We start from the raw sequence: 16,035 nt of genomic DNA on the forward strand, positions 1-16,035 counted from the left end.
CTCGTGTAAAAACCAGCTCTTCCCGTTCACTTCCACCCACGCATCCATTTCCCACCCAAACTTCTCTCTTTTCAGCCTCGTTGCTCTGAAACGTCCTACCACGTCTCACCACGTCTGTCCATTCCAGCCCTGCACAATTCTGCGCTCTACACTAAAAAAAATGGCTCGTGTATTTCTGCCTCGACTTGCGGCATGTTTACGTTTTGCCCCAAAACAGACGCTCCCGATTCACAGACGAGGAAGGAAGAGGGAAGACGAGGAGGAGGGAGGGACGATGAAAATGACCCACTTAAATAGAAAAGGAAGGGAAAAGGGCCCCCCCACATTTTACATTCTGGGTTGTTCAAACAAGCTTTAATGTCGTTTGCCGTTTTGGTTGTCGTTGCCGTCTCTTTTTTTTTTTTTTTTTTTCGCAGCCAACGACAACCACCTTTTTTTGCGTAACTTACATTAGTTCACTTTTTTTTTTTGGCCTTAGACTGTATTATTTTTTCCTGTCCTCCCTCTTAACCGCGACATAATAGCCTTTTTTTTTTTTTTTTTTTTTTTCTTTAGTGTGCTCCATCATCAACAGACTTATTTTTTTCTTTCTTCTTTTCCAAAAGGTCCCTTTCCTACCTATCCCGGGATTGCCAGCTTTTTGCTTTCCCTCGACACTCCCATCTTTTCCATCCACTGTCCATAAACATCCCTCGCTACGCCCTCGCATCAGCTCGTCTTTCGTTAATTTCCCCCTGCTGTTCATAACTTCCATTCCCATTCCAGTTCCCTTTTCCTTTTTGCATCATGAGACTTCTCCTTCTACCGTTATTCACTTCCCTAGCTTCGGCTGCTTTCGAACAAGTCTCGCTTCCGAATATCCAGTTTTCTGACCTGGGCGGTTCCATTGGCTTCTTGGGCCGTTTCGAGGCCTTATCCTTTTATTCATACCAGAACGCTTCCGCTGGCCTACTTCCTTCTGACTCCCTGTCGTCCATATACCTTCGAAACGTTAGCGATAATGCAAACATCAAAATTGGATCCGTGGATGGCGGAAGAGTCACGGAAATTCTGCCCGTGGGCGACGACAGTGTCCTACTTGGAGGCTCCTTCACTTCCTTTAATAACGAACAATACACCCCTCCAATCATATACAACCTCACGTCCAACGAGGTATCCAGCATTTTTTCCGATTCAAATAACCAAAAAAGAGACTCCTTAGATAGTGGCTCCGTGAAGGTCACTTTGGTCGACAAGGACCTTATATATATGGGTGGTGACTTGGAATTCAACAACTCCAGAGGCGCTGTGGTGTACAACATAACATCAAAGAAGCTTCTGCTGCTACCGTTCCAAGGTTTCGGTAATGATTCGGTTGTGAATGCCATAACCAAATTGAAGGCTGACTCCGACAAGGACGGTTCCATTGTTTTCGGTGGTTCCTTCAATACCTTGGGCCTTTCTGAGCTCTTGAGTCTTAACATGTCTTCCAATTCATCCCATTATAACCATTCAAACTCGACCAACGTGTCCCTAATATCGGCCGAGCAGCAGATTTCCATAAAGCATGGTGACTTCACCTCAATTAATTCCAACAGTGACCCTGAAGGCATCATCTGTCCTGACTCAGGCAGCGTGTGGACATTAGAACCTAATAGTGGTGGCCAATGGTCTGTCAAACTACCGTCTGCAATGTCAGGAATCAGCCCCACAAAGGTAAGACTATATTTGCCTGATGACAATGATAATGGCATAAAAACATTCCGTATCTATACCTATCCAAACAATGGTATCATGAACCTCACGTATGTGAACCCAGAGACTAATGATTTGGCATTCTGTGATGCATCTTGCCCACTACCTAAAGCCAATGATCTCAAGGAACTCGTCGATGATAACAAGGACAATGGCGAGGATATGATGGACGATGACGATGACATTTTCGTCAATGAAGATGGCTCGTTTTCCATGTACTATGATAGCTCCACCAGATCTAAAAATCTTGGATACGGTAGCAACTACATGGAGTTTGCCCTCGTGAATAACATCGCCATTGACAGAATCGGTGTTACAGTTACTGATTGGTATGGTAACCATGGTGAGCTTGCTGGGTTCGAGCTCTACACGAATGCCATCAGTGTATTTGGTAACGACACTTTGAACGAATCTAATTGCGGCTCGGAGTCGCTGGTTTCGAGGAATTCCGCCGAATCACAAGGCGGTAACTGGCAATCGGTACAATCTCTAGTCGACGGCGCCATCGATACTGACTATCTTGTTTCTGTCGGAGACGACAATGCTGGCATTACGCTTTATCCGAACATATCCTATGATGGTGATTACTCCCTCCTTTTGTATACACCAGGGTGTCAAGCTGATAACTCCTGTGACAAAAGATCAATTGTCAATGTGTCTGTCTTAGATATCGAGCTGAACGTTTTAGAGCATAAATTAATCTACCAGAACAACGCTGGGGATAAGTTTGATTACCTTTTCTTTGGCCATATGAATGGATCTTCGAATGACAATGGCCGCAACAGTATCAACATTGACTTTGTTCGTCCTATTGATCCATCTGTCACTGACCCGTGGATGGTTGTTGATCGTGCTGTCGCAAACATTGTATCACTCGATACGTACAGCCAAAAGAATCTGTCAAACCATACCTCCCTAGAGGAACGAAGGAAACGTGATCTAGAGCATGTCTATCTCAATGGCTTATTTGAATATTCGCTTGCAAATTTCTCGCTGTTTTCTGAAAACTTGGTGTACGAGAAAACGGATAATGGAACCATTATCAAGCCCACTAACCGTTTTGTCGGCAATTCATCGATTAATGAAGTCAGTGGCAAGCTTTTAAAGAATTCTACGGTTGAGCAAATTCTTCTCCAAGAGTCCTCTGACTCTTCGGATATGCTTTTGTTGGGTGATTTCAGCTCTAGAAATATCACGCTTTCCAATGGAAATTTGCTAGCCTTTGAACTTGACGACTACAATCTGACACTGAACCTGTCTGAAGCTACGTTAAGAGAGAAAAGATTCGTCAAGAGAGATGAAGAGATTTTAGGAGCGAATTTTAACAGCTCTATCCAAAGATTACACGACGTTGAAGACGGCATTATCGCTTTAGGTGCATTCTCAGCAGAATCGAACGATGACAATGGTTTCAAGAACCTCCAAGACTCAAACAGTTCTACTTCCTCGTTCAATAACTTTGCCCTTCGCTCTGGAAGCGAATGGTTTTCTTTTGGAAATGACTATGTGGAAGCTGATTATGATCTGTTCATAAATGTGACAATTGACGGTAAGAACTACTACGTCTTTTCAGCAGATGAAGACAATTATCAGGTCTGGGAACAGCAAAGCTCTAGTTTTGTTGACAGAAATGATCTTAATGTCACTACGGCTGCTAATATACCAAAGAAAGAACAGCAGGTCATAGGAGGCACATTTTTCAACTTGATGGATTACTATGGTGCCAACGAAGCATTTGTTCGCAACAATTCCCAAATTAATAGCTATGGGCTCAACATCACTAGTGGCGAAATTTTGACTTCATTTCATGCCAATTCTTCTTTTAGTGTTTTCGGCGGAAAATTCGACGTGAATGACACCCGGAGGAATGTTGCATTCATCAACAACAACCGCACTTCGACTGTGAGCGATATAAATTGGGGAGAAGACACCCTGGTCGACTACCTCTATGTGGATTCCAGCTCTGATTATTTGTTCCTTGGCACCAACGGAAGTGTGGAGGCCCAAAACACGAATGTTACTGGGCTTGTGTTACTTCATTTGTCAAACGAGTCGTTTTCCTCTGTCCAGCCTGCTGATCTTTCAAGTGAACTGGGTGAAATCCTGGTGAATGCTATGGTATTTTACGATGACGATGAAAAATTGCTTGTTGGTGGACGTTTTGACAATGCAGGCTCTTTGGGCTGTGAAGCTGCATGTATTTATGATGTTGCAAACACACGTTGGGAGAACCCTTCAAGCGGAGGAATCGGTGGTACTGTTACTGATGCAAAGTTCTTTGACTCCGATACCGTTTTGTTGAGTGGAAATCTTACTGTAAACGACTCAAGTCTTAATTTTGCAGTTTTCGATTTCTCTTCTGGCCTGTTCACTGCGGCACCTTCGCAGCTTGGAAACATAGACGAACCCAATGATTACGTCAGGAAGTTCATCATAAACGAGCAGACCAGTCAAAAGTTAGAGAGCAGAATGACAGCGTACGGTAACGGTTTCTTGAAGGCTTACAATGGTTCTCTGTGGTCAGATATTAGTGGTGGCATTGATATCAATGACCGCACCCGTTTTACCGACATGAAGTTGCTCCTGTTAACGTCGAAGAACAAGAGCAGGTCTCAAACTATTTTGATAATGACAAGATTCTTCTTGTTTCGGGCCAATTCAACCTTACAGAGTATGGTCCTGTCAATGCTGCCTTCTTTGATGGCCAAAACTGGACGCCTTATGTTTACACCCTGGTGAAGGCCAACGAGCTTGGTCTGATCCAGCTGTTGTTGGTGAAGGACACTTATTCTTTCCGGTCCTCGAAGGACCTCAAGACAGATTCAAGCAATTTGTCTAAGGGCCAAGTTGTTGGTGTCTCGCTAGCATGTGCCATTGGATCAACTGCTTTGATCGGCCTCCTTTACCTTATTCCAATGATGTATCTTTTTAAAAAATCGGATAAGGAAGAGAGAATGAGCCAGAGAATTCACGAAGATGAGATGATGAATGTTGTCAATCCTGAAGAGTTATTCCACGAGATTGACTTGCAGAGAAATACTTGATAGATAGACGGAATATTATGCATAATAATTTATTTTCTTTCACTTTTTCAATCTCTATGTTTCTGGCACATATTGAGCTGATGCCTCTCCAACCTTTCTTCACACCTGCTCTTAGCTTAATTGTTTATAAACACCTTGGATGTGTGATTTCCAGTTGTGTTTCCTAACAACCTCATTCATGGCATATCCTTTTGTTTTTTGGTCATAAATCGCTCAAAAATCGTCGAATTTTGCTCAAATTTCTCATGAGTATTATTTAATAATATTAAAACTCATTCAAGTCACAAAATTATGCTTTTTTATATGCTGGTTTAAAACAGGTATTATATTTACTCTTTAGCAATACACTATACAGAGAGATGCGGTGGCTCAATGGCAGAGCTTTTGATTCCAAATCAAAGGGTTGCAGGTTCGATTCCTGTCCGTGTCATCTTTTTACTTTTTTGCCAACATAACTACCTGAAAGCACTTCTATCCATTGATAAATCGTTCTTTTACATTTTTCTTCATCGAAATCTATCATTTATTTTGAGTAACTAATGTGCAGCTACTCCTCTCCTCTACGCGACGAGTCATTGTCATCCTCCGACTGATCGTCAATGTCAAAGAGCCTTTCGTCTGATTCAGCAGCTTGGTCGTCTCCAACTGGTGGCTCGTCAGCGTACTCTGAGAACTCTCCCGGACTATCTTCTATTTCAAATGCGATGTCATGGGCGTTTTCTAGTTCGTCTTCATAGTTATCATCGAAGTTGCCAAACAACTCGTCCTCATCATCTGGGACACGAACGTAGTTACGATGGCCTGAACGGCGACCGAAGAGAGCCAGGGAGATTCTTTCAAGTAACGCCCGGTCGATCTTTCGAATAGTTTTGAACGCTGCAACGGTACCAGCCACAACAACGATACCACCCTTGACAACCTTGTTCACGGCAACATCAACGGCATTCTCTTCGATTGGCTGGAAGTCGTCGTCGTCATCTAGTCTGATCTGACCGAGTCTTTCAAAGCCACCATTACGGCGAATACCTCTTTCGTAGACAAACCATGATGCAAGAAGGAAGACGACAATAAATATCACAATAGGTGCAAAGATCACTCCAAAGATTCTTCCACCACCAAGTCCAACGCCGTAGTGATCGTTGTATTCACTCTCATGGCCAGGGCAAGGACGCGTCTTGAGAGAATCAAAGCCTTTACCACCTTCACATTTGGAAAGCGGTATCTTTCTGTATCCAGTAGGTTCAAAGTACTGGAACGTTCCCTCTTTTTCACACATTTCCTTCATTCTATCAGCAGGAGATAATCCATCCACAAGTTTACATGTACCATCGCTATCCCTGTAGTAGTTGTAGTCACATTCGTAGTCGGCCCTGGTACATGTGCAAACTCTGGAAGCCTCAAATCCATCCTTGAGAGGAGCGGCTCCAATGAAACAGTCAACCCGATCATTTTTACGACGCAAGTATTTCACTTCACGACCAAACAAACAATTGTCCTTTGAGAAAGGACGCTTAGGGCTCCAGTATTCAAAATCGCCTCCCTTGGGGTTTTCCAAATCGAGCTCACATTGTCTGCTGAAGTAATTAGTGAAATCGATGGAGTAAGCGTGAGTGGTTTGAAGATCCAGTTTTTCTGCAACGAAAATAACGAACTTGAGCGAAGTATCACTTTGCACTGTGGCTAAATCAAGAACAACGATGTTTTTATCAGCAAACTTATACTCCTGCCAGTCTTCACCACCGTTAGTGGAGTACGTCAACGAATTCGTTTCCTTGAGCTGGTCGACAAGGACAAGAACAGTACCTTGATCACCGAACTCCCACATATGTTGTCCTTTTACCACTTCCTTCCAGGTAAGACCAGCATCGCGAGACATGTAGGTTGCAAGATCATTCTCACCCAAGTATTCTCCAACATTGCCTACTCCGAAAAGGACACCAACGGCTGAAGAAGAGCCATATGTATCTGTGAAGTCAGGTCTCTCAGTAAAACTCTGTAAATGCAATGAGCACTTGTCTAAGGACAGGCCCGAGCACTTGAATTTCTTACCTTCGCTATCAACAGTTGGTGGCGATAAGTAAGCCCATTCACTGCCATCGTTGAAGGATATAACAGTCTTTAGTTTCTTCTTCTCATCTTTTCCTGGATTCGAAACGGTGTTGGCGAGAATAATACCTTCCAATGCTTGGATCCTATCATAATCCACAAATCCAAACTTGCCTCTATTGACATCTTTGAGGGAAAGGACATAGTAAGTACCGTTTGAGTTGGACTTGAGAAGTGATCCAACTTCCTTATTTTGGCGTCCATCTGTAGTGACATGCATAAAAATGGAGTGGTCAGCAGAGTCAAGAATGTTATAGGCAGTTTGAGCTTCGACTTTGAAATCTTTTGGGAATGAAGCATCTGCAAATGTAGAACCATCGACGGTCACTTTAGCACGCATCTCCTTTTCACCCTCAAGAACCGTAGCGACAATTACGTAATTCGACTTGAGAGCATAAGAAGCAACATTATCAAACAAAACCTTTGGACTCGATTCCCGGAAGTAGTTCGTGGAGGATAACAACTGGGGTTTTTCACCAGAAGTAAGGCAATAGATCAAGTTTGTTTCGCCTTCGTTGTTCATGGAAATGTAGTCGCAGAATTGCACACCACTTCTAAGTTTGTCGAAAGACTGGCCTCCATCTCTTGTATGATAAGCAGTGACCTCACAGAAAGGACTCGACATTGGATCGCATCCATCTGAGCCGTACCAGATAAACTTATCATCATTCGTAGGATGGAAAGAAGGCCTCAAAAGACGCGTTGGCACGAGCTTACTAGGAGCCTTGAGCTTCGAAAAGGAATTACCTCCATCCTTAGAGTAGTAGAAGATCTCATTATCTGTGATCAAAACAACAGATCCTGGAGTAGCACCCACTGCAAACCAGTCTATCTTTTCGTAGACAGGTACTTTTGTGAAGCTCGAGCCTCCGTCATTGGAGGCAAACATAACCTTGTTCGAAGTTCTCACAAGGAGATTTTCTCTGTCTCCTGCCTTGACATAAGAATACTGTTCAAGGCGGCCTTCGAACTCATGCAGAACACTAACCAACTTCTTCCCCAGCGGCTTGTCAACGTCGGCGTAGTCTTCGCAATTGAACTCCTCCTCAGCGACAAATGTTTCCTTGTTGCTTTGCTTACAAAGATTTCCAGCCGAGAGTTGCTTGTCAGCGAGCTTAACCTTCTTAGACTTCTTTGAGGAGCAAGCCTCTTTGATTTTTTCCTCATTTGGTACACAAGCACCTTTAGGAGAAAGCTTGAAGTACTTCGAGCATTCGAAATCGGCCTCGGTACACTCACATGGCTCTTCCTTCACTATCAAGTCTTCCCAAATCTTGCTAACAAAACATTTAGCATCTGGCTTTCTTCTCATTACACTTTCTTTGTGACCATAATGACATAATGGCTTGCCGTCGACGACACGAGCATAGACCTTTTCGAGGTCTTTGTCTTTACACTTCGTAGCTCCATAAGCCTTGGAAAAATCAAGCATCGTATAAATCTGTTGATTCAAATCGATCTGACCTCCCAAAAAGAACTTACTAGTCGTACCATCTGTAGTAGTCGATAGCAACATTGGGGAGAACTTGACACCAAGGCTTCCTTGGTCCCATGTAAGTCCTTGGTCAAGGGAATAATAATAGTTGACGTCCTGTTTATCCCTCTGTTTGAAACGAGGTGGTACAGCTAAGATGACATTTCCCTGGTCACCGAAGGAGAACATGGCAGGTTCATCTAAGGCTTTAGTCCACGTGAGCCCACCGTCCCTTGAGACAAAGGTCTTCAGATCGTCGAAGTGTCCAGATTCCGAGCCCACATTGCCGATACCAAGCAAAATGTTTGCGGTAGGGCCCGTCTTGGCCTGATGATCAGTGTCAAAAGTTCGTACCAGATAGAGATGCAATGAACAGCCCTGTTCAACTTTGCAGCTGTCGTCATCAAGCATCAGTAAAGGCTGCCAATCCTTACCGTCATTCAATGTTATCATAGATGTGAATGGGATATGTCTTCCTGTATCAGCATCAGACATCTTCATCTTTGAAGCGACCCATACGCCATCAAAGTTGTCAACCTTCTCAAAGCCACGAAACATGACATCTTCTGCAACAACATCGAAGTTAATGCCCTGAGAGTCAGACTTGAATACTTTAGCAACCGGTGCACGACGGAGGTGAGACCTGATCTCCGCAACCTCGACGAAAAGACCCAGCTTAGAAGACGGTAAGAACTTGATTGCGCCACGGTTCATTTCGGCCTTGAAGTTTGATTTTTCAAAAGTTTTACCATTCTTGGAAACGAAGAAAGAAACCTGGGAGTCTTGGTTGAAACGGTCACTCAGGACAGTGGCTACCATGAAAGATGCGTCGATCGTCAAATCGAGAACTCTCCCATTTTTAAGGCCTGGATTCAGAATATCTGTTTCAGACTTAAAAAAATCGTTACTGGAGACAATGCTTGACTCCATGACATGACCAAATGAATTAAGCTTATGCTTAACACAGATAATAGTCTTTGAATCGCCCGAGAAATCGAAATCCTTGTTGGATTTGGCAAAAATACACAGCTCGGAATCCACAGGAAGCTTCTTGACCAGCTTGAGCCCATCAGTAGTATAATAGTACTGGTTCTTGCAATCTCCAGGGAACATGCCATCAGGACACAGAGTAGTCATGAAAAGAAGCATGTTCTTGTCTGCAACATTATACAGAAGCTTATCATAACGCATGAACGAATTGCCGTCCTTCTTTCCCCAGTCGAATTCCTTCCATGTCTTTCCTCGATCTGTAGTATAGTAACCAACCGCCATACTGAAGGCAAGTGCCCTCTCCTTCATGTACGGATCGCCAGCAAAAAACCCAATGTCTTTTCCTTTCGTCGCCTTAACCTCCTCCCATGAAGCGCCATCGTCAAAGGAGACTCGAAGCCCCTTGCCAGACGCCGTGGCTATGTGGGAGGAGTCCTCGAAGAAATGTACGTCTCTCGTGGCGCCTTCGAATTCAGTTTTGTACACTTTGGGCTCGAAGGCGGCCGCAAAATGCAACATTGTTGCTAGCCAGAGCAACAACGAAAAACGCATAACGAAGTTTGGAGAAACGAACGGTAGTGGATGGAAATGGTTGGTTCGATAAATGGTGATAATCAGCAGTGAGTGGGAGTAGAAGCGTACAGGACAGTTGGTGGATTTCGCAGCCGACCAGTCTGGGGGAGGGTCCATGAGATAGGGGAACCCATGGGAGGGCCATTATTGATTGAGGTAGAGATGAAGAAGAGATATAGGGGGGTTTGAGGGGTTGAGGTTCCTGTCTTATATGTTCATTCTTTTTTTTTCTTTTTTGTATGGGGACAATTTGGTGGGTTTGGTGTATTGAGAGGGCCTCCATAGACTAGTCCACCAGATAAGAGTAGTAACGGAGAAGAGCCACACACAAAGCCATTGAGTAAGGGCAAGACTGATTTTTGGTAGTGTTGACGAGGAATACAGTATTTTCGGTTAGATATTAGCCCTGGCCATTGTAGCGAATGCACTGTCTTTGACACTGGGCGGTAGTAACTGTGTGAGGTTCAGTATCGATGTCTCGGGCATCTTTAAGAGTTTGAATTGTTTTTTCTGTAATTTGATTCTTTTGGTGTCGAGGAAGGTAAGTGGTTTGGTGGTATTGATTAGGGGTTGGAATGAAGCCAGGGAAGTGACCAGTGGGAAGACTATGACATGGGTTCACAGGCACTAAGTCGAGAAGAACGAGAAGAAACAGCAATATGACAAGGCTTCAAGCACTTTTTTCTGACAAGGAAAAAAGTTCTTATCGCTGGCTGCAACGGAACATGGAGCAGAAACTCCAATACCCATTGGTCGTCTCTAGCATTGTCTTATGGCCGGCAATTAAACAAAATGGCCAATGAAGCATATAGTTAGCCACATAGTCATCTTAAGCCAGCCAAACTGTCCCCCTAACATCGCCCAATTCTCAGATCCCAGATCCCAAATCTCAACTCCACTTCCACTTCCACCTCCACATCTCCAGCCCCTTACAAATCAGCCAAATCGGACGTCACTAGCTGTCCAAGGTACGGGCTAGAGTTCTTCACCTTAATAGACGCCGTGACATCATATTCCCTGCCTAGATGCCCACTAAGGTCAAAGTTATAACTGGCTAGACTGGTAACAAACACATCTTTATCTTCAGGCGCTATCCTAATCACAGCATCAAGCGCCGGCGGTTTCTGCTGCTTGGCCAATATATCAAAGTGCCTAGCTTCACCAACTATCCCATAAAGCTCGGCAAGAGCGTTGCTGATGAGTGTTCTCCATGTGAGTAGGTCAATGTTAAGCTGGTCGTAGAGCTGAGGTCTTGTCTGTTGGAGCGAAGGATCACAAGCACTATAGTTAGTATACCGTCAAGGAAGCAGTTTTCAATGGATATACGTACACAGAGAGATGGAGGTACTCCCACTGTGGGGGAAGTTCAGTATCCATGGATGGTGGTATCTTTTGGAGTCAGTGCAGGAGACTCAGGAAGTAGTAGTAGGCAGTGGGCCAACCTGGAGAGAACATTCGATAAGATAAGAGTGACCCTGCTGGGAAGGTCTTGCGATTTACAGTTAAGGTTAATAAGGATAGGAAAATAAAAAGTAAAGAAAGAAAGAAGGAAGGAAGGGGTAGGGGAGATGAGGATGTGGTATTGGTATGTCGCAGTATATGGTTGCAAAATGGGTGAGAAGGCAAGAGGGGCTGTTTACGTACGGTGGTGGTAGAGAAAGGTGATTGGAGATTTATCTTAGAAAGAGGACTCGTGAATTGACCAAATGAACTATTTATATTTTCTGTTTGCGGTGATTTCGTGGTTTTGACATGACCCTTAGATGTACACTTCCTTAACATAGACAACCAGCCAGTGTCCACCAACTTCCCTACACTTGTTCCAATTCTACCCGAATTTCATTAAAACCCTTCTTTAAACATACAATTTCCAAAAATAACCATCCTACTGAGGGGGCAACTTGATTTGCACGCTTTCACTGGAACTCTCTGACACTTCCATGGATGACCCAATACCCTCCATAGACCCATTAGATCTGTTTCTCTCCTCGCCCAGATCTCTTTTTGTCATGTACTTTTCAAATAGCGGAGCATACTTGAATTCGTAATTGGAGTCTCCAGGCACGGGCATAGCCGGTTCTACCTTATTATACTTATACTTGATAGAACTATCCAGTCTTCTGCCTCTTCTGGAGTTACCTTCGTCTATGGCATACGGAAGAGGAACACACCCCTTGGGTAAACGCTGGCCGGGCTTCAACCTTATTATTCTGGAACCCGGGGGAAACAAAGTAGGATCCAATACTATAGGACTCTGACTATATGGACTGGAAGTATAGTAGGATCTATGGTTCTGCCTGTGGTATGGTCTTCTGGCGGTATAGCCTGGGAAAGCGTCTTCGTCCATATGGACGCGGTACTCGTGGCGAAGCAATTTGAGTTCGGCTACGGAGTACCTGATTTTAGTGGACATTCTGGGCGGTGGAATGGGAATATAGTGGTTTGTGAAATGGTTGCAAAAAAAAAGGAAGCTGGGGAGAGGATGCGAAAAAATAACGACAACTGCAGGATTCGAACCTGCGAGGGCAGAGCCCAAAAGATTTCAAGTCTTTCTCCTTAACCGCTCGGACAAGTTGCCGTAGATGTTGATGGTAGCTGTAAAGTAAGTATAAATGGTTGTTTTGGGAAAATGTGTGTTTTATGATATTTTGAAATATGGAAAGTGTGAAGAAAGGTTTGAGGTTTAAGGTGTGCAACTTTAAATTAATGTATCGCCCCGGAATCGCTCAAAAAGTGGAAAAGACAAGTTTATAAGTGATTGAACTGACAATCAATCAAAATAAAGTTTGAAATAGTTTTGAAAATGCCGAAGGTTTTATCCGAAGACCTTAAAAATTTGATTTTGGGCATTTTGGTGGATTTATGTACGAAAAACTCCTATTTCTCCCCTTCTGGAAGCGTCAAAACCACCAATGACCCACTCCTCAGCCAAAGTACTCCAATTGAATTACCTGGTAACACTAACTCCTCATTTATTTTCATATAACTGTCTTATAGTGGTAGCCTTTAGATCCTCTGGTACTCAACTATTCCCTCCACCAAACCCCAGTAAACCCACCACATTCACTCCAACCTGCTAATTAATACAAGAAAAGACTCCAAATAAAACCCTAAATCCTCCTATATTCCTTTTCCATCCCTTCTTATCCCTCCATTGCTCATCCCAGTCTGTCCATGTAAATACCCATATTTCGCAGCCATTCAGTTAACTACCATAGCACCAACAACCCACCGCCAATTCCCCCAAAACCACATAAAAACAAAAAATAAAGCCAAACTAGCAGTAAAGAAGATCACAGAATTCCAAAAAACCTCCTCATTTACCTCCCCCCTCCTTCCATCCCCCATTCACTATCCACTTCTGCTGCCTTATCTTCACCAGCTCTGCGCGCATATACCCATCTCTACTAACATCCTCTGTGTTTCCCCAGATGAGTACATGGCAAGAAGCCCACGACGACCAGGGTCGAACGTACTACTATAATGTGTTGACGCACGAGACGTCGTGGGAGAAACCAGCCGAACTGGCGCCGCTGGCAACGTGGAAGGCGTACAAGACAGACGATGGAAGAGAGTATTATCATAACGAGGCAACTGGAGAAACCACCTGGGATAAGCCTGAAGGGTTTGGCGAGGAGGAGAAGGTGTCTGAGGAAAAGGAGGTGGCTGAAGAGGTCGCTGAGCCCGAGGAGGAGACGTTGACTGAGCTAGATAAGGAATTGGCTGCGCAGAAGGTGGAAACTGGAGACTTGGAGAAGTATAAGGGTGTTTCTGAAGAAGAGGCACAGGAGTTGTTCTTTAAGATGATGGAGCTGGAGGGGGTTGATTCTACGTGGTCGTTTGAGAAGGTGATCCAGACGTTTGTGAAGAACCCTTCTTACTGGGCTGTTTCTGATCCGCTGAAGAGGAAACAGTTGTATGACGAGTACTTGGTGAATAAACTTAAGCTGGAGGCTCAGAATAAGACCCAGGTGGTTGAAAGCGCCAAAGCAAACTTTACGCTGGTCTTGGACGAGTATCGTAAACAGGGCAAGCTTAATAGACATACGCGATGGGTCTCGGTTAAGGATATGTTGATCAAGGAAGATAATCCTATTTTCAAGCATTCTGTTCTTGGAGATGGCCAGCTCAAGGCTATTTTTACGGAGGTGATCAATGGCATTGCTAAGGAGGAGGATCTGAAGCACGAGGAGAAGAAAGCAGAAGCCTTGGCTGAGTTGGAGACTTACTTGCATCAGCTCGTGCTGGGGCTTGATACAAAGACGATATCGTGGGATAAACTCTACGAGATGCTTCAAACAGACGCCAGGTTCAAGGCAAACAAGCATTTTTCCATTTTGAAGAAACTTGATATTCTAGAATTGTACATGGCCAAAGTGTACCCCAAGATCAAGGAGAACATCGGGTCTCAAGTTAGAAAGATGGAGAAGGAAAACTACAGATCCGATAGAAAAGCACGCGAGGCGTTCAAGTTGCTTCTACAAAAGAAAGTCAAGATCAATGCTAGTTCACTCTTTCAAGATCTTCTTCCGCAGTTTGAGGATGAAGATGTTTTCATAGAACTTTGTGGGCGCAACGGATCTACGCCGTTAGAGCTATTCTGGGATATTGTTGACGAGAAGAGTCAAGAGTTGAAGGTGAAGAAGGACTTGATTGAGGCTGTATTGCGTGATTCTAAAGCCGATAACGATGTGACGTTCGCTTCCAGGGAAAGCTTCGTTGAAAAGCTTCAAGAGATTCAGGATGACCGTCTAAATGCGTTTGATTTGGAAGATATTTCTGAAGACAGTGAAGTCCTGGTCATCTATAGCCAGCTCGTGCATACCCGAATGCTCCAGGCTCAAAAGGCTGTTTCAGAGTTCGAGAACTCTATTCCGCAAAAAGCTCGTGAGCTCGCATCCTGGCTACATCAGCATCTACCAGAGCTCGATATAATAGAAGTGCAAGAAGAGGAAAAAGAAGTGGAAAACAAAACTATCATCTTAAAGAAGTCCCATACCTACTCATTGAAGAAGCACCACGACAACCTAGATGCCTGGTCATCCAAGCTCCAAAACGCCCCATCTTTCAAGAAAGCAGAAACCACCGCTATCCAAATCTATCACGACCAACCTGACAAAAAATTGGAGAAACTCACCAGGCTAATCCACGACAGTACCACTAAGCTTGTCGCATTGCTCAACCAACAGCAGGAGAAGAAGAGATCTGCACCAGAAAAGGAACCAACAGAATTAAAGAAACCACGCAAAGAAGTTGAAAAGAAGCCAATGTTTATTAATTATTAATTTTCACTTCATTGACGCTTCTTTTGGTCTTCCCTATTGTGTGCCCAGGTGGTTTCTGCCAAAAGGTAGTGCACATAACCACTCACTATCAAGAACAACTTCTCCGTTGTATCGCTGTTCTCAAGCACTTCATCAGAAATGGTATGTCAATTTCAACACCACGCCTATATTTCCAGTTTTACTAACCCCCAGTCTCAATCGTTGAAACCATACTTAACCGCGGTGAGAACGTCTTTAACGGCGGCCATCTGTTTGGAGGATTTTTCGTCGCAGCTCGTTGAGAGACATAACCGTCCAGAAATCGAGGTCGACAACAGCCACAACCCAGAGCTTATTCTTAACCCAGTGACTATTTGCAGAAACGAGAATGAGAGAATCTTGATTGAGCCATCCATCAACTCTGTGAGAGTGTCCATTAAAATCAAGCAGGCAGACGAGATTGAGCAGATCTTGGTGCACCAGTTCACCCGTTTCTTGACCCAGAGAGCGGAGAACTTCTTTATTTTAAGGCGAGTGCCAATTAAGGGCTACGATATTTCGTTCTTGATCACGAATTTCCACACAGAACAGATGTTGAAGGACAAGTTGGTTGACTTTATCATTGAGTTCATGGAAGAGGTTGACAAGGAAATCAGTGAAATGAAGTTGTTCTTGAACGCTCGTGCCAGAGTCATTGCCGAAAGCTACTTGACTCCATTTGATTAGAAAAGAAAACAATGGTTTTGATAACCTCTACAGTAATGAAAGGAATAAGACGAAAAAAAGCGTGTAGTAATACATAAGTAGAGTAGGAAGTGAAGGGATAGGGGGTTGATGCAGACATATCATG

General features: G+C 43.9%; 4 protein-coding genes and 2 non-coding genes across 6 annotated transcripts; 3 read left to right on the plus strand and 3 right to left on the minus strand. All coding sequences in view use genetic code 12, as the record gives it.

Annotated features, from left to right (window-relative positions):
* Window positions 1-786: 786 nt before the first annotated feature.
* RAX2 (Rax2p) lies at window positions 787-4,778 on the plus strand (the record flags this gene model as incomplete). The annotated part of the gene is made up of 2 exons (XM_025487160.1): window positions 787-4,267; window positions 4,312-4,778. The coding sequence occupies 2 exons, from the start codon at window positions 787-789 to the stop codon at window positions 4,776-4,778; spliced, it is 3,948 nt and encodes a 1,315-aa protein (XP_025340608.1).
* Window positions 4,779-5,136: 358 nt separating this feature from the next.
* On the plus strand, window positions 5,137-5,208 carry CXQ85_003519. The gene has a single exon. It is a non-coding gene; the product is annotated as a tRNA-Trp (tRNA).
* A 117-nt stretch (window positions 5,209-5,325) lies between these two features.
* PEP1 (type I sorting receptor) lies at window positions 5,326-9,867 on the minus strand (the record flags this gene model as incomplete). Its single annotated transcript, XM_025487161.1, has 1 exon — window positions 5,326-9,867. The coding sequence occupies one exon, from the start codon at window positions 9,865-9,867 to the stop codon at window positions 5,326-5,328; it is 4,542 nt and encodes a 1,513-aa protein (XP_025340609.1).
* Window positions 9,868-10,850: 983 nt separating this feature from the next.
* CXQ85_003521 (uncharacterized protein) lies at window positions 10,851-12,334 on the minus strand (the record flags this gene model as incomplete). The annotated part of the gene is made up of 2 exons (XM_025487162.1): window positions 10,851-11,202; window positions 11,811-12,334. The coding sequence occupies 2 exons, from the start codon at window positions 12,332-12,334 to the stop codon at window positions 10,851-10,853; spliced, it is 876 nt and encodes a 291-aa protein (XP_025340610.1).
* An 83-nt stretch (window positions 12,335-12,417) lies between these two features.
* CXQ85_003522 lies at window positions 12,418-12,499 on the minus strand. The gene has a single exon. It is a non-coding gene; the product is annotated as a tRNA-Ser (tRNA).
* Window positions 12,500-13,352: 853 nt separating this feature from the next.
* ARC19 (Arc19p) lies at window positions 13,353-15,911 on the plus strand (the record flags this gene model as incomplete). Its single annotated transcript, XM_025487163.1, has 2 exons — window positions 13,353-15,190; window positions 15,383-15,911. The coding sequence occupies 2 exons, from the start codon at window positions 13,353-13,355 to the stop codon at window positions 15,909-15,911; spliced, it is 2,367 nt and encodes a 788-aa protein (XP_025340611.1).
* Between the last annotated feature and the right edge of the window lie 124 nt (window positions 15,912-16,035).

The sequence above is a fragment of the Candidozyma haemuli genome, assembly GCF_002926055.2.
Source record: "Candidozyma haemuli strain B11899 chromosome Unknown E_2014730914, whole genome shotgun sequence".
NCBI classification, from domain to species: domain Eukaryota; kingdom Fungi; phylum Ascomycota; class Pichiomycetes; order Serinales; family Metschnikowiaceae; genus Candidozyma; species Candidozyma haemuli.